Genomic DNA, 23,178 nt, shown 5'->3' with positions numbered 1-23,178 from the left:
ACGTTGGTGGGCTGCTGCTATTGCTGCTGGAGTGAAAATTGTTTGACAGGGAGGTGAGGCGACCTGTGCACGGGGGACTCGCAGAAGAAGTTAGTTTTTACCGTGGCGTTAGCCAGCTTTTTGAGTCAGCGGGAAGGCGAGACTCGGGGGCGACAAATGGTTCCTTCGCGTGTAAGCAACAGGGCTCAGAGCGAAATGTCAGGCACTGTTTCAGCCTTGAGCAGCGGGAAGCGCGACTAGTACACCGCAACGCGGAAAATATTCAGAGGGGAGAGAGAATGCGAATGGTGCGAAGATACCGAAATCAAACAAAATGGAAACGATGTAGCGTCGCTGCGGCATTTCATATAGCTAGAACTAACGTTAGAGTAGAGAATAGATAGCCAAGGAGCTAGCACGTTTACTAACATACATGTAAAGTTATTCACCAGAGAAACTGAAGCAGAGCCCGGAGGCGTCTGTTGAATCAGAAGAGTTCATCAGCATTGTGAAATTAAAGGAAAAAAAGATGCTACGGAGAAGACTGAACCGTTGGGTATGTGTGCCTGACACACACACACACACACACACGCATACACACGCGCGCGCGCACACACACACGGTTAGCTTATGACATCCAGCTGCCACTGCTAGCGTTTAACCGCTGTGGTTTTGCTTCCCCTCCCCAAATAAAAATGAAGTGCTGAGCGTGCCCTTGCGTGATGTATTTCCCCTATGCTGTCTTCGTTGTAATTGCGATTGAATCCACACACATTGCAACAAACAGTTTTCTTCACACCGCCAGATAACACGAACCAGCTGTTGTCTCACTTCACGGCTCTCGTTAGTCAAGCAGCTGGTTGTTAGGTAAGTTCTTACCAGCCAGGAAGTCACGACAGATGCAAGTTAGCATTAACGGGGAGTCAACTGCACTTTTAGTGCAAGTTTTACAGTGATGAAGGGAGGTATAGTCTGTCGTCATCCTAAGCAACAATATTATTATCGTCATTAACAGTTTCAATAATACAGTGATGATAATGAAACCTTTTAAAATGGTTTTCAAGTTCTAAAAAAAGCAAAAAAAATTATGACAAAAATACAAAATGGGGAAAAAAGAATAAATAACAATACACAAGAGCAATAATATCAGTAAACACCTGGAAACTACAGCTCGATTGAGAAGACACCTATGCCCAGGGAAATGTTTCTATTCTCTGGGCTCCAAAAATTTATTCACTTATAAGTCAAAACAGAATCTATCAAACCAGGTGTGCCACCTTGTGTTGTCTTTATGGTCCACATCTGTTGACTCAGTATTGATTAGTGAAAACAACTGTTTCATCCATTCAATTAATATAAATGCTATGAATGTCATTTGATGCAGGTTCTTAAATTTTGAATAGAGAAAATTAGTTATATATATTGTACGTACAGTGGGTAATTTATACTGTTAGTCTTGGTGTAAGTGAAACAACATATCTGTTAGTTGAAATCAATTTAACCAGATAATGAATGTATATTTGTCCTCAGGAAGCATAATCGCACAGTCCCTGCTATGTGCTTGGCCATAAACATTTTTTTCAGTGGAGGAAGGTGGTTTTTTGCCAATATTAATCGCTTAGGCATCATATTTCATAACTGGTGAATTAAATGCTCTTTTTAAAGTTCATCCATTGGTTTCATTGCCCTTCTCATCGGTTAATCATGAGTGGGCTAGTTGAAAGTGGAGTATCTGCGTTTATAAATGCTAAACCGCCTTTACTGCCTCTTTATCCACTTCTTATGCACCAGTAACCTGTTGTCACCACTGAGCTGAATCCCTCACACGCTGTGTGAGCAATATAGATACTGAGAGTGAATAGGGAGAAGCAATATAATAATTATAGTTCCTGACCCTCCTCCTGGCCTCTCTCTAAGTGTTGCCAGGTCAGCTGGTTTTCCTGCTTGAGGAGAGGATTGCTGCTGTAATTTCTCTTCAGCGTGAGCTGTAAATAATATTTTGTGCAGGGCAGCCAGCCACACTATCATTGATGCATGCAGTGCTGGTATCTGAGGCTCTGGCTCTCTGCCTCCTGATTTTTCTCTGCCACCCTCCCCTTGCCCACGGGAGGTACACGTGCATCATGAAGAGGGAGAAAGATGGAGAGGAGGGAGAGTGACCAAAAAGGCACAGTGGAAGCCTCATGTGTTTACTTGACTATCACACTATGATGTGCCGTGCCACTAAACCCGGAGTGTTTAGAAAATCATTAAAGATGGCTGTGGGAACGAGGGGGCTTTTCATGAGTAGGGAAGCTCCAGAGGTTGTAATGCTCTTGACAGGAATGCAAAATCACACAGTTGCCTTTGATGTTCATTCAAGCCCTTGAAGGCAGCAGTGTGATCTGTGCGAGGTGGAGCCTGGCAAAAATGTGATAGTATTATTGTGGAAGCCCTGCCTTGTGTTCAAGGAGAACAGTGCAAGCAAATAAAAACAACATCGCCCATGCAGCACCTCAGTTTCCTTTCCTTTTGCACCATGGTAACTACTAGATCTCCTCCTACTCAGTAGCTCGGTTAAAAACCCCGCACGTGAAGTTTCAGTCTTTTATTTGGATTATGTTACAGTGCTGTAGAAAATATTTCTTCTGCTCAGTGGCGAAGTACACTGAGGCCTCATGTGATGCAGTCACCAGTTAAGAGAATGGAAGCTATGGTATGCACAAAAGCAGGAAGTGACCATATAGACAGAAACAAGGCTGACTTGTTTTTGGATTCCACGATCAAAAATGTGTGCTAAAAATAGTTTTCCATTTAATTAAGAAATCAGTCAGCTGTTTAAATCCATCTTTGGGAAAAATACCGAAAATACTCCAGTGCCAGCTTGCTGCTTTTTGTCTTTGGACTTCACTTGTATATGCAAATTGACAAGGAACTAACCTAACTGACAGATTAGTTCATAATAAAATTCCCATCTGATTCTGAGAGGTAGGTTTTCGCTAAAACTGGTAGTTTCTCTTTACTAGCATAAAAAGAATTTGTTTGACAGCACTCACTGGACTGACCAACGGTCAGAACAATGGGAAAGTCCAAGGATCTCAGTGATGATCTAAAAAAAGGAACTGTAGATTTATAAGTTTTCTTTTGTAGCCATTTCTAAACAAATGCAGAATCTAAGATCATCAGTTAAAACAAGTACAAGTTATTCTGATATGTCACCACCTTGCCAAGGTCTGGAAGAAGACCCAAAATGTCACCAAAATGTCAGATGAGGGGGAACTGGTAAGGGATCATCAAGGCTCAAGCCTGCAATGAACTGGAAACTTACATAATAAATATCACTGTCTACAGTGATGCAAGTTTTACACCCCCTTGGACTTAGTGGGTGCTGACCAAGGAAGAAGCCCCTGTTTCAGAATTGACACCTTAAAGCTTGAATGAAATTTGCAGCTGCCCACAAAAATGCCTTTAGGAAAAAGATTTTATGGAAAGACAAGACATTGATTAAATAAGTAAACTTGACCTTGATTGAGCTATTTGGCTACAATGACAAGTAGTGTGTTTGGAGGATTAAAGGTGAGGCTTTCAAACCAAACAACATTGCACCAGCTGTAAAGCATGGTGGTGTGGCATCATGTTCCAGGCCTGTTTTTCTGCCAGTGGTACTTCTACATTGCACAGCATGGATAGAATAATGTAGCAGGACCACCTTCAAATTCTTCAGCTTCACCAGCTTCGCTTACAAGCTTCAGTTGCCTACCTCAACAGATAGACAATTGAAGCTTAGACACAATTAGATTTTCTAGGTAGGAAAATGATACTAAATTGGTTTTGGAATGGATAAAGCGGAATTCTGGAATTTCATTCCCAAAAATATGCGAAAAGTTACGGACGAAGTTGAAAAGCTGTGTCCATGCCAGTAAACCAACCAATTTAAACTGATTCAAGTATCTTGATAAAGTTATGATAGAAGGTTGTAAATAACTGCCTAATAACTGTTAAGGTGCAACTTGCTAAGTAACCTTTAATCAAATATTAGTGGCAGTGTATGTATTTGAGATTTTTTGAAGTCGTTAAAGATTTATGCTGTACAATCATTTCACCCTGGCAGCAGAACAGTTCAAATAAATCACTGAAAGCCTTAAATTACAATTAGCATATGTAAAGTTCTGACCACAATTGTAACTCTCCTGCTGTAAAATATAGAAGTCTAAAACCACCTCTCCATCTCTCATCAATCTTTCCATACTGATCTGAGGCCTGACTCTACTCTGAGACTACATGACATTACCAAAGAATTAGAAAGCAAGTCTTTTCCTGAGAGAAAATGTTATTGTATGTCAGGGGTTTCGAGGTTTGCATGTCAAATGCTTTGGAAATTCCCAGAGGTTTGCAAACCTGTTTGGCAAGTCAGTCAGCAGCACTCGCAGTTTTGAAATGTACACATCTTTCACAAACCTATGTACCAATTATTGTTGCTCACACTCAAGTGTAGGGCTATAACAACATTAGAATTTCAAACTCAGTACTACTATTAAAAATGAAGAGTCCATTGTCTTTTAAATAAATATTAGAATAACACTTGTCTGTATATTTAGCTACAGTCCTGTTTATTTTTGGCTCAGCAACACTGGTGAGACCCGTGGCCACGGTTTCTGTCTAGTTGCTGATGACCTTTTCTCTGCCTCAATCTGTGACTTTTAAGAGAAACATAACACTTTCTAGACACAAATAATTGTGTTAAATTAATTTTTTAACACAAGTTGTGTGCTATAGTTTTTTTTTTATCTTGTTAAATTAACATGGTCTGTTTACATTACAGAAGGTAGGACTGATAATGTTTGGTGCTTAGCTCCATCATTGTTGTCGTTTCATTTCCTTAATACTCACTATTAGATTTTCTCCAGTTTTTTCCCTCCTTTCTTTTTTGTTTTCCTGCCTGTCATACTACGCATATACTGTAATAACTGAAATAACACTAATGAAAAAGTAAACCGGTAAAAGAAACATGAGAAACACAACAAGAGGAGCCTATAGAGAATTTATTGAGCTCATCTTGGAAAAACAAAATGTGTTTGGCACAACATCGCATTCAGATCATAATTCTGATTGCAAAAGCTGCCAGACAAGACGGGTTTGAAATAATGGTAAGTCAACAGACAGCTAAGGTGACAGTTGGGTATTTGCTAATAGTTACATGTATAACATTAACATGTGTGCTGGACAGGTTAATGTTTCCAATAACTGGTTACTATTTATATGTTGTTGAAATGGAAGCTTTACTGACTCCACAAAATACCCCCTAAAGACCAGGGTGTTACTCTTTAAGGTGCTTTTCTGTTTGCCATGCTTCTGTTCGAGTGCTCAACTGGTAAAGAGTGGAGAGGCTGTGTGAAGTATGTATGTTAGGCTGTATGTCAGCTAGAGAAGATGAAGGCAGTACTGTTTGTATTAAGTAATAAGGTTAGTATCTCATTATAGGTGGGGATTTTTTATTTATTTTTGGACAACCCATACATACATAAGCTGCCTTTGTTATAAAGGACACTAAGAAAGCAAGTATTGAGGTGTTTTTAGAATTTTGATATAGGTGCTTTAGGTCTCCATTCTGGTCAAACCGCTACTTGAGTGAACTACTTCCAGACTTTATCACATGTCCACTTTTCTCAATAAAAGCTGATTTCTCATTCAGCAATAAAAGGAAATGTTTTTGTCTGCTGCTGTAGAATAAGAAAAAACAGTATCTGCAAGTACTGGGGCAATTACTGCAGCATTACAAGCATTCAGTTATCATAGTTTGGTTTGCAGCATTATCCGTCCTTCAGAATGCTTCAGATGTGTTTTTCCATGCTGGTCTGGCTTTTGACATGCTGACATCTGTTAACAACTAGTAGCACCTGTTGGAAACGTGCTAGGGGCTTTCAGTAACTGATGAGAATCAAGAATTCCCGAACAGAGCTGTTACTCTTTGGTTAGCAGTAAGGGTAACAGTGCATCTAAGCGCCACAGCCCATAGAAGGCATGTAAAGTCATCTGATTTATCAGGCCTGTTTGATTAGGGGAGATGCATATTGATTATGTGTGCTCAGTTTTGCCGCCATTAGTCTTGCAACCGTGAACTGGCTGGTGAAGAGAATTGCTTACTCTGTTTTCTCTCATCCTTCCTCTCTCCGTCTGATCTCTTGCACTCTGCCCAGTAATAGAAACACAGCCAAAGAAGCTCATCTGCAACACACAGCGGGATAATAAATATATTTAGCGTGGGGAGAGAGGTACCATGAAAGAATAAACGGCCTGCTGCGAGATAGTGGGCTGATGAAATATAGTGGGGGAGACCGGAAAGACCTGCGTGACTCAAGCCTGAAAAACTGTAGTGAATCTGGGGGTTAGATATGTTGCCTCTTTGCGCCTCGCAGTTTCCTTTCGAATGGACGGACATTTTCAGCCTTCCTATAGTGGAGGGGGCGGTTCAGGCTCAATACAAAGGGACCATGGATGGCTTTTTGTGGCAATTTTTCCACTTCCTTTTAAAACCTGGATTGAATTCTCAGTTTGTACCTCTAAATAATTCAGGTTGCTTCATTTATTTTGAATTCTCCTTACACTCCTCCTGCCGTTCCTGACCCCCACCTATCCTCACCAGGCTAGTGGCACTCAAAATGCATCCTCATCATCCATATATGTATAAAGGCTCATCCAGAGATTTTCTGTGCTATGGCTGAGCTCTAGCGTTACTCAGAGAGTGTTTGCAGTGAGATGCGAAGAGAATGCTGAGACGTGTGTGTTCTGGGTGTTTGTGTTTTTTGCTTCGTGTCTATGTCTCCCTCCGTGTGTCTGCGCATGGAGGAAGTCGGGTGGGGACGTCAGCATCTGTGCTGTTTCATCATCCCAGTTTTTCATCGTCACCCAAAATGATAGGGTACTCGCTGACACAGAGAGAGAGGAACAGCATGTTAGGATTTAACGAATGCTGGAAGAAAGACGAACGTGTCCCCTCCTACACGCTCATCACTTAGGTAAAGCAACAGCCTCCAGTGATTATCTTCATGGCAAACTCCTGGCTAGGAAGGAAGTGTTGTTTAGTCAAAGGGTGAAATATTTGTCTTTTTAATGTGGCTACAGTTCACTGAGAAGAAATGCTTAGTAGGAATACCACAGTCAACCATGCCTTCTAAGCAGGGGAAGGAAAGGGCCACCATTGATTTTTGTCATTAGTCTTGTTGCTCTCCTATGCAGCGTCTTAGGATAATTAATTGAGTAGTAATTACAGTCAGTGTAGCTTGGTACATTATTAAAGATAATGTCATCAGAGGGGCTGTAGCTGAGATGGAGTTTTTTTTTTTAAAGCTCGTCAGCATTAGGACGTACTGTAAATGCTGTTTTTTTTGTTGGTGTTGCATGGCTCTCTGCCAGTGTGGTGTGGGGGAGCAACCATTGTAGTGGATTGCAGTTTAGAAACCCATGCTCTACATGGGGAAAAAGCAGCCGCATCAAGAACTTATGTCTAAGTAGCTAAATCTAGTGATTTGTCACACACACACACACACACACACACATGCAAACAGAGTACAGAGAGTGTGCACTTAGCTGGAAAAACCATACCCCATCTAAGGCTAAACTACTTTGATATATAATTAAAGAGAAATTTAAGTGTGACTAGGCTGTAGTTTAAAATATGCTTGCTTTTCCAGGCCTTAAAATGTGAAGTCTGGAGGTTTTCTCCGTGAAATCCCTGGAAAATAATGTGCTTTTCTCATTCTCCGCAGGACTTTAATTTAACTGGTTGGGAACAAAGTGAATAGGTGAACAAAGTTCACACTCCTGAAGGCGGATTAAGTTATGTGTTAGTAAATGAATGTTTCAAGACTATAAACCAGTTAAAAACATCCATGTCTATATTGTCTGACCACAGTCGTCTGTCAGCAGTTTGTGACTTCACATGCATTTCCTGTTTTTAATATTAATGGGCTTTTATTGTGTTTCTTTAAATTTCAAAGGTCATCTTTTTTGATGTTACTCACAGAAAATACTTCAGCTTGGGGATGACCTTTAAAAGCCTCTCATGAAACCTGTTACTCACAAAACAACTATGGCTTTTAGACATTTTACAAGTTGTCACTATACCAAAAGTGTCGCTATATGTGTCCGTGACCAAAATGTTTGAGGAAGTTGTTCCCAGTGCAAGGTCATGATGAGTTTCCCTCCTCCCTGTTGTCGAGAGATGCAGTCTAATATAGGTCAGTACCAGCCAATGGTACACTACACTCTGTGTCTAGTACAGCTGCAGGCATGCTAGTGGAACAATGAGCCTTTGCCTATCCACAACAGCTCCTTAGGATCAGCGCGCAGTTCAAGTTGGACTGTTATTACTCTGAAGGCTATTCATCACAATGTGCAAACAGCGGACAGAGGAAGAGAGTAGCCTTTAATATGGGGCCTTAATTCAATGCCATAGGCCAAGTGTTGCTGAATCCATAATGGAGGTAACTCCTATTATAGTATCATTATGGATTAATGTATCTACCTTTTATTGATTTGATAACCTTTTGTCTGAAACTGTTATTTGCTTCTATTAATGTTTTATTTATTTATTTATTTTTGGAGAGGGAAACTTTATTAACTTAATTGCAAAATTCAGGTCTGTTGCATTGTGTCCAAGTGTGTTGCTTAAGAGACAAATGCTGTTTAAAGCTTTTTGTGTGATTCCTTTATTATGTGCTGAACCACCCCAAACTACTTTTGCGTGAAATTAATGGTGCTGTAGAAAGACAAGTCGATTTGATGTAACACTGTATGGGAATGAAGCAATAGTACTTCTGTTTTGTTAGGAGAGTAAATATCTTTTTTAAAAAACTTTTATGTGAACTTTGTCTAAGCTTGTAGTCTCTTCAGTAAAACAGTTTTTATTCTAGGTGTTCCACTCATAATGAAGGGAAAGAAGCTGACTTTGAATTCTAAAGTAATATAAGCGCAGCAGAGTTTTTGTAGTGTGCTCAGATTTTGCAGGCATCATCAGCCACGTAACCAGTGGTTGCTGATATATTTGTGGACCATTTATTGAATCATCTTTCTTTTAAACTGGACAAAACTGAGCAGCCAAGGGGCCTAAATGAGGATGAAGAGCCCCTTTGAGCATCCTTTGAATGATCAAACAGGTGACAAACACACATGCTATTAAATAATCTGGATGCACATCCTGTAATGTGTGGCGCTAACTGTATAAAACTACCAATATGTGACTAGCTTACATAGCATAGACGCTCAAAATGTCTTTGGATCAAGGAATGGGGATTTCAATTCTGGAAATCTTTTTGTATTTTGAATCTCAGTTAGGTTTAAAAACAGCTAAAGGACTTTGTGCTGAAATTAGACGAAATAGCCCATGTAAGATTGCTTGATTTAGAAATTGTTTTCCCACACAAGAAATACAACAAAGAGGTGAGTACTCCTCAAAGTCATTGTAGTAACAAAGCTTTAATTTTGTGCCTTTGTGCTATATTTTCCTCAAAGGAAAATGTAGCCACTCTAAATTCTTCTGGTATGGGCAGTGAGCACTTGGATGTGTAATCAAAATTGAGAGAGTTACAATTAGTGAGACCAAGTGAGCATGCTGGAATAGGACAGGCAAGTGGGCTGACAAGAAAAAGAGAGAATGTAACGGAGCAATGTGCCAGAGAGCTGCAAGGGTGAACAGCACTAACTCAGCCCATGTATCTCTCCCCTTTTATTCAAACAGTCATTACTCAGCTTTTTTTTTTTTGCTTGTCATAATCACAGCTTTAAGTTTCTGTTAGAATGTTTTTCCTGTCGTCATTAACGGTTTTTAAAACGGTTTGCTAGAGACGAAGCATTTGTTTTGGCAAGCCTTCCAATACTGTCAGAATCCTTTTGGGTGTTTAGGCATATATTTTATGTCTCGCTCACACTTTCTCCTTAATGTGGGGAAAAATAGAAAACAAAGATTGAGTTCAGTGACATTCTCAGTGTAGTGCAGGTTGTACACATGCAGCATGAACAAGAACAAACATTCGTCCCCAGTGTTCTCTCTTCTTTGCAAAGCTCCCTCACACCTCATTAAATATATTTAAGTAGCTTTTCTGAGTGCATTTTTTGAAGCTTAATGACACAGCTCTTGCATTATGTACTGGAAGAGCTTAGTGTTTTTGTCCCTGTTGCACAAGGTTATAAAACCACCAATGGAGACTGATCAGAACAAAGCTGAGCATACCATATTCTTTTGGGCTTACATTTTCAAATTGCTTTAACAGTTTAGTAAGAAAAAGCTACAGCATCGATTTAGTTTGACCACAAAATCTATTTGTGTCCAGAAAAACAGCACTTGCTGAACCATTGTCACACTTTGTCAGTAGATCTTTTTTCTTCTGCACACCACAGTGTCATCTTTACTCCTTGCAAGACATGCACGTATAAGCTGTTGGAGACACAATTCAGTTAAACCTTGACAGAAGGCTTAGCAGCAAAAGATCAGAAAACACTTTCTTGTCCAGAGAGAGAAGTTGTGCGACCCAAAACCACTTCTGGCGGTCTCTGTAACAGACTTGCTGGCCATAAATGGTAACATGTTTGTGTCAATGAAGCAGCATGACAAAGAACTGGATTTCTTCTAACATTCACGTGTCATTTACACCTCAGGATCATCTGAGGGTTTTGCATTTCTGCTCTGGAAGACAAAGAAAAAAACGTCAGTACTGAATCTGCTATTTTCTCTAAATGAAGTGTACGATATATGTGTATAGCATATGCTGTTATGTAAAGACAGAGATCACGTGCAGAAAGAATGCATAACAGCACAGCCACAAAGTACTCAGTTTATCTTGATTGTGTGGTACAATTTTTACTGTATGTAAACTCCCATGGGCAGTTTACATACACCCATGGGCATGAACATCATGGGAATTTTGGGCTTTTGATAATTTCTTTCTTTCTTTTCTCTTTCTCTATTCCACATAGAGTTAAAATTATTGAAACAGGCTCAAATCACTCAGTCACTTAAATCTTTTAATAAGTGTTGCCGAAGGTTCTACAATGCCCTTTAACTTTAACTAAGTGTTAGTTCATTGCTAGTGTGAATGTGAACGGTTGTCTATTGTGGTACAATGTGATGAAATGGTCTGCCCGGTCTTTTGCAGTTTGTTGGTTGGTTTATGGAGTGTTTTGTGTCTTATGGTATGAATTATGCAAGTATTGCTCACAGGAACGGCACAACATCATGTTCTCGTACACAGCCACATCTGACCTACTTTTGGCTTGGTTGTATCATTTTTAGAGCAGAAATAATTATTGGGTACACCATAGTAGCTGTTCAGTCGGTCTATCTCTATTATAATATAATATAATATAATATAATATAATATAATATAATATAATATAATATAATATAATATAGGAGTGTGTGTCTGTGTGAGGAAGAAATATAATGCGGTCAAATACAATACTTCAGACTGCTACACAAGAAAAATGACCACAGTGTTATCAGCATCTCAATGATACAGTGCCAAAGGCATTAAAAATACATGAAATAATCATTTAAAAATCTGCGCTGTCAGAGAGTTGTGGTTGTGATGGATTGTGATACAACGAATAGGCCTTGTAATTTTCTGGTTACTCAGTTAGTTCTGCTTACAACATGCAGATTGACAAAACGGGATAGTCACTGAATAGTGAGATGGTGTGACAGCGCACAGTGTCATCAGACCAGAGTCATCATTGGGTGTTTGGCACCAGCTGAATGCAGTCTTACATTCCCCTCGCTCTCAGTGGAGCACCTTTCCCCCTCCGTCCAAGCCTGTGCTTATTTCACAATGTATGCATAATTAAATTTAGGGCATATTTTAATGTAAAGTTTTAAGCCCTGCTCAATTTTCTAATGCACCATTTATTTTTGACTGAGCAATTACATCTCAGCTTGATTGACCATTGGATATTTGCTTTATTGATCTCCATTCACTTTTGGTAGCTGGTGCTTTATCATCAAGGGTGAATACAGTTTGATATTGACATACTGGCACTTGACTCTGCTTTACTTACTAACATCACTGCCATTGAATAGATTTGTTTGACCTTTGACAGTGAAGCAGAGATAATGCAATAAATTCTGTTTTTCCTTACATTAGCATTTCTTCTACGGGCTTTAGCTCACTTTTTTGGAGATGAGCATTGCAATCACGTAACTGCTCAAAAATGAAGTGGCCCCCACCATCTGACCCTCATTATATTTTACAGTGACTCCACCACTAAATCAATGGCCGTTCAATAGTTCTATTCTTATTTTTAGTGCCGTAGGGCATAGACTATTTCCTCATTTAATACAGAATACTTTTTCCAGTTTTCACTAGAGATGGACCGATCCGATATTAGGTATCGGTATCGGTCCGATACTGACGTAAATTACTGGATCGGATATCGGAGAGAAATAAAAAATGTAATCCGATCCATTAAATATCAAAAAAGCACCTCACAAAACTTGCGACACGGCGTAACTCGCCTCATAACCGTAGCACCTCGGAGCAGTGTGCTCACGTGATTGAGCGGCTGTGTGTATTTGTAGCCTCGCTAGCAATCCAGCATTTCATCTCCGAGGAAGTTATCCCAGAGAGAAGTAAAGCAAGTGTGTAAGTTCATCTCTGAATGTTTGTAAAGCGTACCCACGTTAAGCTTAACAACCGATATATGGAGCGAGTGCCTCTTCTCTCTCCCTCCCTCTCCTGCTGCTACTTCAATCGTGAAACTGATCAATGATCAGCTGATCGGCTTTTCTGTCATGAGTCTGTCTCTCTTCTTTGTTTTTGGCCCACTTTGCACCAGAAAGAGGAAACCAGCAGCTGAACAACAGCAGCACGTTTAACCTTGATAAGCTGTCATTAGAATTTATTTAATATTACTTTCTACACCAGGATCCTTTTCTACGTAGCTGACGGCTGGTAACTGTGCAGGGGCGGATCTAGCAAAGTTTAGCCAGGAGGGCCGATAGGGCATTAACAGGGAAAAGGGGGGCACAAAGACATACTTTTCTTTCTTATTCTCATTTAAAATGTCTAGCGTTTTATAAATAATTATCTGAATCTTACACCCAAAGTTTTAATCTGATGTAAAATGTATAGATGTCCATTACTGTATATAGTAACTGTTAAGTCTAATATACCCTAGTAAGCTATACTACTTTTTCATTTGGGAAGATACCATCTGTGCAGTTTGCAATTCTGTAGAAGAAAGATGTTGAATCTATTTAATTATTCTTGAAAAATAATTTATTTCTGTGCATTTTTTTTCACACGGCATCAAATTAAAGTTGATTACGTCGATTAAGCATCATGAGGTGGAGGGTGGGGGTGGTTCCCTATTTTTTTTTTGCTGGGAGTTTGCAACCCTATTAGTTAGGTTGCTTAATATTTCTGCTAAGTACTCTTTAAAATACCAGAATAGGAAGGATGGAGTAGGTTTAAGTTTATTAGATTGATCAGTATTGCTGAACTATGAAATATTTTGGGTGCAGTGTATTTTTACATACAGGTATAACAGAATAGCTTTAGTGTTGTTGTTTATTTAAACTTGAGTATGAACTTATACAAAATGCAGCAAGATATTAAAAAAACAGTTTTATTGATTAAAAAACACACTATATCAGATTCATATCGCTATGATATCGGTATCGGTATCGGACATAAAAAAGTGGTATCGTGCCATCTCTAGTTTTCACCATGAGTTATGTTTGTGTAGGTGCCGCTTCTTTTTGAGAACCCTCACTGAGGTGACGGGGTTTGCTTATGTGTGCTCTTTCACAGCTTTTAAGCACCATTGTTGGCTTAGTCTGCATTACAAGTAGCATTTTTTTTCTGACTGATCCGTGACCTTAAAACTATGGACAGAAGCCAGTAACCTAGTATTGCTAGCTGTCTGGTCTATGAACCCGTAAAATAAAAGCCAGAGCCCTTGAATACTTTGATTCCATGATATTCTGGTTGTAGAAGGTGTGTTTACTTGCATTTTATGCTGTGATAGAGCAGCCCTTTGTAACAGTGTTCTATTGTTAACTACTAGTTAAAAATTTGCTTTTACAGTTCTTTCAGAGTCCATAGGACAACTTTCACAGTTACTTCTTCTACACAGAGTCAAATCAAATCAAATCAAATCACTTTTATTGTCACATCACATGTGCAGGTACACTGGTACAGTACATGTGAGTGAAATTCTTGTGTGCGAGCTTCACAAGCAACAGAGTTGTGCAAAATACAATAATGTAAAACAAGCAAAATATAAAAATGGCTAATCTAAAAAGTAATAAATATATGTACAATATGTAAAGGTATATACATTACTGTATATACAGTATAGTCAGTATAGAGATCCTTGGCTTATTGCTCCTGGGGGCAGATTATTGCTATTTGATATGGGGGGGGGGGGGGGTGAAAATATGGATATGCATCAAATCTTGGATCCCGTTGTACTTCTTTCCTCTCACACTCTGTTTGCATCCGGTCCTGATGGAGTGTCACTGTGTGCTGATCGGGTAGGGGATGCTAAAGTTGACATCCATACTGAGGTGTGAATGTGGCTGCTCATGCATAAGGGAACATTATGTAAACCTATTGGCTCCGTTTTCTAGTCTGGACTATAGGAAAAGTGGGCTGTTTTTTACAGAATTAACCCCCCCCCCCCAACTATTAATGACAAGCATTATGGCTGCATAAATTCATTATGAATGCTGTGATTTTTATTCATTTATTTTGGTCCCTACTTGCATAAATTAGACTTCCAGTGTTTGAGGCCATTCTTTGATCTAACCCCTTGTCTGAAACAGACTTTGGGAAGCTTGCTGTCCAGGTGGCCACTATTCACATGTTCCCTGGCACTTGTCGAGGATCAGATGTTCATGATAATTTGTCTCCTTAGCCCACATGCTACTGGCCTTTTATATTAGATAAAGCAGATCCCCTGCCTGCACAACTTGAATTATTTACAGTCACAGTATTAGCAGAACAACTTATGCTTGAACAGAAAATATAGCTATTTTTAAAACATGTGGCTAGAGTCCTCACTTGGACGATGAAATAAAATGACTACAGCACGCAAGCGTATTTTCTGACACTCTTTCTGTGTGTCTTCTTTGTGTCAGTGTCTGATATTATTTGCTTATGCAATGACATTTGAAAGTAGGCATTCATCATTGTTTTTTGTTTTAAAAATAATTTGGCTTGTAAAAATGAAGTACTTGTGCACAATATCAAGAGTTTATGATTAATCCCAGAGATGAATCGCCTGTCTGTCTGGCAAGTAGTTTTTTCTGTTGTGGTTGTATAGAGTGGTCATTTTTTTTGTTTGTTTTTGAGATATTAATGCCTAAGTTAATGTGCATAATTGTACATAAATACAAGGGGACTAAACAAAGACATATATACATTTGGACTATGCGTCAAATATAGTAATTTGATATTGGTTACATACATTAAATTGAAAGTACACTGAAAACCACTGTCAGCTGTGTATTGTATATGAGTTTTCTGAAGAATATAGTGCTGTAAGACTAAGTATCTGACAGCCCGAGGTAGTTTCACTTCTGCCATTATTGAGTATCCAACCCAATGCCCAGTTGAAGTGATTGATTGGTGAGTGTGTGCTACTTTGAAATGAGAGCACTGTGATTCCAGCAGGAAACTAAATCTGTATGCCAGGTTTCCAATAATCAGTTAAATTCCATAGTTATCCAACGTATGAGTACAGTATAAAAATAACTTGACTAAACTCCTCCATAGAGAATCATAGAACCTGCTAATTTTAAAAATTACAACACTTGATATTGGCATCATATTGGTAGTAATACAGTATGTTGTTGTTGATAATTTGTTTCACTCCTACATCAAAGAATGGCACATTACAGTATGCAGCTTGTTTGACGGCAGATAAGCTTAACAGAAAAGGTATTACATAAATCTCTACTCTTCATATAAATATTTGTGATGCAGCTTGTGAAAACCGAGCTAAAGTCCAAAAGGTTTCATGGTTTACTTTTTTTTTATGTTTCTGAAAATGTCAAAACTTCTAGATCATTAAGCATTAAGCATAAAATATTTCATTGATCTACTATTAATTTTTAACTTAAAGATCGCAAGCCATGTTTATTCTTCAAATTATTGTTGTTTAGCAATGATGCATTTGGATAAATACCCATAGCATGTTTGTTAATGGTTAAACTTTTGATAAAAATTCTGTTAGGTTTCCGAGAAACCACGCATCAATCACAATCCAGGCCAAAGATGGAAAAGTTGCCAGCATCATTAAGAAGGCAGATTTAGTTGGTTGACCAGTTGCTGGGTGACTGGGGGTTTGCTTTATGAGGTGTTGTTTGTTTGCAGTTCATACATCAAAAACTGTTCCGTAAGCTACATTTTTCTTACATACTGTTCGATTAAGATGAGATACAGGTTAAGATTGGACATAATGTAAAGGCTGGTAGTTCTTGATTGAGAATCCCAGCTGCACACAAAAAAAATGCCACAGTCTATCAGTATATTTGGCTTTTTGCATGGTGCAATACCTTTTTTCTATTGGTTACAAATGGAGATGTCAAAATATGAAATGGGGAAAGAAGCAGTTAACAACTGTCTCTTATATTTTGACAACTGTTAAAGTAGTAACTAAAGCCACTAAGGCTCTCCAATTCATTTTGGCTCTGAATTTTAAAGTTTTCACAAATTCTAAATACTCTTGACATTACACATGCTCATTATGTTGTTAAAGCTCTCAGTGGAAGGCCTAACTTTTTAACATGGGAAAGAAAATATTCAGGTATACAAACAATATAGGTATAACTTAAATGGTCAACAGTTTGTATATTGTAATAGGGTTAATTATTTACAGTCAACAGAGTCAGGCTAATCTCTCTATAGTGAGATGGGAATATCCTTGAGGATAAGAAAGATGTGAATTGGAAGCAAGTATTGTAGGTCTGGCTAATGCATTGTACTGGCTTTGTTTCCAGCCCTTGTAGCTGTCCACCTAATGCTTTGGCCAATACTTTTAGGTCACACTTGGCATTCTGGGGACAAAAAAATTGAGATTGGGCTCTGTTTTGATTTTGGATAGACAGATTTCCTGTTCAGTGATAATGAATCATCACTCTTGGCACTGATGTTTTCTGTATTTAACGGAATGGATATTGGCTAGATATTTCCTTGAACAATAATAAAGTTGCAAAATCAGTTCTGTAAAACTCTAGGGAACAGTGTAGTGACATATTTAACAAACCTAAAATAAAATAATGTTCACTGTGTGTGGGAGATGTGTAGTCATAGTCTTCTCTTTTTTTCCCCACACAGAGAAGAATAAACCGTTGTCCTACCTGACAATTTATCACTTTGATTTCTCATGTGAGTTTCCTTTTTTGGGTTGGTATTTACAGTTGCTCTTGAGATTTATGTAAGGTGAGCACCATGGAAGTTATGACAACAACCTGGCTTCTGTGCATTGTTTGATTTACCTTATGTGCCTTTATCATTTTGGCAGGACAAGGTATACCTCTGGTTCCTGAGCAGGTTCCTCAAATGTTTTCTCTTTCAAATATTAAATTAACACACACATCCACATTAGAGTGCATACTACATTAGAACAAAAATACAAAAATCTAAGCTGTATATGAAAGATGCGACATCCCCCAAGTGTCAAGTTTGGCATTTGAAAATTTGGAAATCCATTTTTTTTTTTTTGCTTTACCTGGTAAAGTTTGAAATGTCTAGCTACTTTAGCTACCTAGTTTATAAGGTGCTTCACTCACTTTGATATTAAACGGGTTGCTATTCGTAACAACTGGACCCAGTGGAGTTGTGTGGATATATGAGAAAATGCAGGTTTTGGCCTCTCTGTTTCACTTGATTATTTTTTTTTACTTTTTTTTTTAACTGTTTTGAACATTTTGACATTATGACAAACATAACAGAAAGTGCACATACATTTATATAATCTGAAAATAAATTTCTCCTTATTTTGAAATCTCTTGAAGATTCTGGCCCTTATTGAATTTTTATTTAGCCATTTCACAATATATTGTCCAGTGCCCAACAGTTTTCCACTTTTCAAATCTTCATTTTCTGATTCACAGTCGAAACTTTAATCTCATAATTATATAATAATAATAATATTAATGGATTGCATTTATATAGCGCTTTTCGAGACCCTCAAAGCGCTTTACAATTCCACTATTCATTCACTCTCACATTCACACACTGGTGGAGGCAAGCTACAGTTGTAGCCACAGCTGCCCTGGGGCAGAGTGACAGAAGCGAGGCTGCCATATCGCGCCATCGGCCCCTCTGGCCAACACCAGTAGGCAGTAGGTGAAGTGTCTTGCCCAAGGACACAGCAACCGAGACTGTCCGAGCCGAGGCTCGAACCGGCAACCTTCTGATTGCAAGATGAACTGCCAACTCTTGAGCCACGATCGCCCCTATATGGCTGGAATTTAGGCATAATTAGACTGCCTCTGTCTGCAACTATTAAAGAATGTGCCATCTTTTTAAATTTGTATTAGATTATGGGTAAAATTTGGACTTTTTTCCCCCAAGAAATTCATGACTGTTGTATGGTGCACACTTGATTTTGTTAGAAGTACCCGAATTGGTTCAGTATTTAAATGACAGGAAGAAGAGTGAATTACTAACATGTCCTGTTCCTTTTTTTCTCTCCTCTGTTTATCTTAACCCCCATCCCTCCTCTCTAGTTTGGTGGTGAGGACAGAAGAGTAGGCAGTAGGACTATCTATGTTGGTCATCGGCCGTGTCCTGCCAATGAAGTTTTCATCCCACCCAAGTTCTGCGATAACAGGATTGTGTCCTCGAAGGTAAAAACATCACACTCCCATGCATTTGCCAGGGCTCCAGTCTGGCAATGCACCAAGATTTTTGTTTGTTCCTAAGCTTATGTTATGTTTTATCTACCTGTAGGTAGTTCTGTTTTTTTATTTAACGCTTGCAAAATGAACTCTTGAACAGTCATCAGCATTCCAGTGGCTTCCTTCCTTTGTTTCCTGTTCCGACTGCTTCTCCTCATACTTGTCTTGGCTCCCAATGGAAGGTGATTATTTGTCTGTCAGTGGAGCACAGACTGTGGCAAGGAAATACATGGCTGCTATTAATGTACTGGAACGGTGGGCAATTCAGGCTTCCCCTGGGCTCTGACTACAACCCCCCTCCTTCACCACCCAAGTCTTACTCTACCTGTTAGTTCTGTGTCAACAGCAGGCTTGGGAAAGTACTGACTGACTGGCTTTGAATATCTAAGGTGAAAGTGATCAGGGGAACCAAGTGAAGTGATAATAAAATGGCTCTAGGATTTATAGTGATGCAGAGCATCTCAGCGAGGAAGGGTCAATCTATTGGTTTCTGCCAGTATGTCAGGGTAAGCAATCTTTAATTACCCCAGCTGCAGTGTTTATTCTCCCTTGTGCCTCTGCTCTTCCTGTTGCTTTCCAGCAGTGTCCAATCTCTGCCTCTTCTCTCATGTTCTCATTGCTCCTGCACCCTCCAACCTCTCTTTCTCGTTGCTTTCACCCTCTTTACTTCTTAATAAAATGAGATATCCATTCTGCTCTTGTGGCATTTCAACACTATCCCCATGCACTCCACAAAAAGGGCTTTATTCTTGTTTCTGTGCAAAGCTGTGTATACGTGCTTTGTTATTGACACAAGGTTACCAGCGGGGTATCGTTGAGAGGTCTCTCAGGGAGTTTTGCAGATAAGTGTTGCTTCAGCGCCGATGATATCAACAGTCATGGCCACTTAAAAAAAAAAAAGAAAACACAAAAACAGTCACCCACCTCGTAAGTTCATTGACTCTGCATTCAAGGGTAGCCAAATATAAGAGATACATATCTAATCGAATCAGTGGAATACCTGTGGTCCCCCAAGGCCTGTCTCCCTAGTTGGTGCAAAGAACAGAGACTATAAGCTATTGAAGTTGCCTTCCTATTTTCCTTCCCCAGCTCAAACAGAATACACAAATACAGGACTGTGGATATTGAATGTCTCTAATCTCTCTTCCTTTGCCAAGCCTTTCTTTAACTTCTCTGAGTCTGGTTACAAAACATGGTAGAGTAGAAAAATCACAGAGCGCAGAGCAACAAAGAAAGTCCACATGCAGTTTTTTCTATTTTATTTTTCTGTGATTTCATGTTTTTACATATGTGCTTCCTCTTTTCTCCCCCAACAGTATACAGTATGGAACTTTCTACCAAAGAACCTGTTTGAACAATTTAGAAGAATTGCCAATTTCTACTTCCTTATCATCTTCCTGGTGCAGGTAAGGGCAAGCTTTCTCTGTATGCCAATTCAAACAGTGATAAGTGATATAATTTCTTTAAAATAAGGACTTCGTGGGTGCCTCTTGTTTATTTGATGGTGTTAATTTGTAGTCAGGTCCTCCGTATGAAGGCTAGTTTCGGGCCGCATTATGTTTTTTTAAAATTAAGTCTGAATAGATCAGTGTAAGTGATCGACATGCTGACTGTGTTGCCTGCATAAAAAAGGGGTGTGAGAAACTACATCCATGTGCATGTAGCCATAGCAGGTGTGCAATAGTAACAGGAAAAGTGTGTGTACAATTATATCAGACGTGAAACTGCTCTACCTTATTTCCTCACTGGGCGTGTTCATTTGCGTGAACTGCAGAAAGTCAAAAAACCTCTTTTTTGAAGCAAGTTTATATTGAAGGCACACTGATCAGTACAATTGGTCATGTTTAAATGCCTTGCTTTACTACGCTCCCTTACACTCTGCTCAGGTTATAGCGTTATGCACAGTCTGTCATTTAATCCTGTTTATAACTTTCAAAGAACATGAAAAATTCAGCATTATGGCAAGTCATCAGCAGTTTAATTCAACTAACTTATTCATCCAAGACCTGGTCTCACATGGTTTTCAAGTAAAACGGAAAGAAATTTGAATAGTTGAAAGTTGCTTCTCACTTTGTCTGAGAATCCCATTTTAACAGGTTTGTAGTACTCTCATGCTAATCCCTGAATTTCTTTTTGTGTCACTGTTGCCTTGGTTTGTCTTGTCTGTGCTTAATTACTGGAAACTGAGCTGGTTGAGGACACTAACTAATAGACTTCAGCTGTACTCTTAAGTGACTCCTCTCCTCTCTGATGATTTGTTATATACATCTGCTTTTGCTCTTCCATTACCTCTTCCTAATGATCCATTTTTGTGGTCCATGGAAATGGAAACTAACTGGTTTCCTTTTAGCGATAACCTAAACTATGGCAGCAAGGAGCCTTCTAGTGTAAACGGGTGCTCGTTTTAGACCTTGTCAAGAAGGAAGTCCTTTCTCTCGTCACGTACTCTGAGCTTCTGTTCCCAGAAACCCAATGTTTCAGTGTCAGAAATGAAATTAATCTCAAACAATATCACATTAAGTGTAATATTCATTTTCCCCAGCCTTTCTTCTCTAAGTTGCCTGGATTAATTCTATATTATATATATTATTCTGTATTCTGTCTTAGCTAATGCGTATAAATGCTGAATTTTTAATTTTTATTGTATGGAATTAATGTGAGAAGAATTAATGTATGTATGTGAATATGAGGAATTTATACCTGTGATGTGTTCATTTTACAATGTTTGTGTGTGAATAAATGTATATGTGTGCGTGTGTGTGAGCTTGCGGATGTTATGTATAAGTCAGTGGGTGTCCTGGGTGTTTACCCGAGCTGCAGTGTGGTTGGCATTTCTCCACTAATCCAGTTTCTCTTGAGGGGTTCCTTATCCTAACCACTCAGTCTTTCCTATGCAGCTTGCTATTATATTAGATAGTGTGAAACAGGTACACAGATTGTGCACTCATTTTGCACTTGCATCTTACAGACAGAAATAAACCTTCACATTTCCCCCGAGAGGCTTAATGCAAATGCTCTACCAACAACTAAATGTCGTGCATCCTCCAACTCTGTTCTATCCTCCTTTTGTCTGACATTGTCATTTGGTGTCTTTCTTTCTGTCTTTCTGTCTCACATAACCTCCAATTCGCTGCAGCGCTGCACTGCTGACGTCAGCAGCCAGGAAGCCCTCTGTACATCTGAGTGCCACAAATAGACACAGGCTGATAAAAAAGCACCACTCTCCTATAAATAGCCCTGCGTGTCTTTGCTTGAATTTGATTGAATGGGAATAGAGCACTGTGAGAGAGTGGGAGAAATGGTGTTGAGAGGGTGAGAGAAAAGGAGAGACCGAGGGGGTGAAAAAAAAAAAGAGAGGACGAAGGGGTGGGAGGATGCGAGGACCCACTGCTTTGGGACCCCGGGGAACTGCTGTCTGTCGCTCACTCTGACACACTTCCTGGCTCAGATGAAGGGCTTTCTGCTGCCCCGTTCTGCTGCTGTGATATCACACCAGCACATCAGCAGCAGTACACTCTTATTGCTGTGATTTTTTTTTTTTTGGCTTTGCATTTGGTGCAGTGGAGGCAAGTGTGTATAAAGTTGGTGGCGGTTGTTTTTAATGGGTGCAGATGAATTGTGGAACACAAAATCTTGGAGACTAGTTTGCTGTTTGGCAGAGGTTGAGTATATGAATGTTTTATTTTTCTTAGGAGTAGCTGTGTATATAGTGACGTTCTGCTATACTTAAATTGCCACTGAGCCATTGCTGTTGTATAAGTAGAGGCACACGTGCTTTCCAAAAATGTTCCAAGAATTTGTCCATGATATTCCTGACAATGGATATGTTGTACTGAGTGAGATCAAACAGCACGTATGTTCAGAAACCACCTGGGGCTACACAGCCTTGATGTTTTTTAAATCACAAAAACAAGGAAGCACCACTTAGTGGTTTTAGTATTAAACACAAATATTTTTTTTAATTATAACTAAACAGCAAAAATAGTTTAAGCAGGTTTAATATAGATGCATTAAATTTCAGTAAAAAACTCGTCTGTTCCAAAACCGGAGGCTGTCCTAGATACAGCTATGTCTTCGAGGCCTGTCAAGTGATTTGAAATTGTATTATAGTGTGGGATTAAGGTTGTTTTGTGTGGGTTTTGTTGATGAACAGATAAAATGCCACCATCAGCTCTTTCTTTTTTAGTCCTCTATTGAACAGTGGCTAAGGATAAATCAAAATCAAACAACTCTGAGGCTGAAAGTTGGCTTTGTAAAGCATTTTCTTTATACTGTGGTAAACCTTTGCTGGGTTTTGCCATCTGGCTGCTGCATCAGAG

At 39.1% G+C, this 23,178-nt stretch overlaps 1 protein-coding gene across 11 annotated transcripts in view; it reads left to right on the top strand.

Moving 5' to 3' along the window:
* atp11c (ATPase phospholipid transporting 11C) overlaps positions 1-23,178 on the top strand; it is a 42,854-nt gene continuing 19,676 nt past the window's right edge. For all 11 annotated transcript variants that reach the window (XR_010096343.1, XM_063495176.1, XM_063495186.1 and 8 more), the window contains exons 1-3: positions 1-535; positions 18,689-18,808; positions 20,176-20,265. Coding sequence is in view for 10 of the 11 variants with exons in the window: in XM_063495176.1 (XP_063351246.1) it covers positions 509-535; positions 18,689-18,808; positions 20,176-20,265 (237 nt within the window). In the remaining variant the exon portion in view is untranslated. The remainder of the gene's footprint in view (positions 536-18,688; positions 18,809-20,175; positions 20,266-23,178) is intronic.

The sequence above is a fragment of the Pelmatolapia mariae genome, linkage group LG2, assembly GCF_036321145.2.
Source record: "Pelmatolapia mariae isolate MD_Pm_ZW linkage group LG2, Pm_UMD_F_2, whole genome shotgun sequence".
Classification (NCBI taxonomy): Eukaryota; Metazoa; Chordata; class Actinopteri; order Cichliformes; family Cichlidae; genus Pelmatolapia; species Pelmatolapia mariae.
Note: the sequence above shows the minus strand (reverse complement) of the source record. Positions and strands in the feature narration are given on the sequence as shown.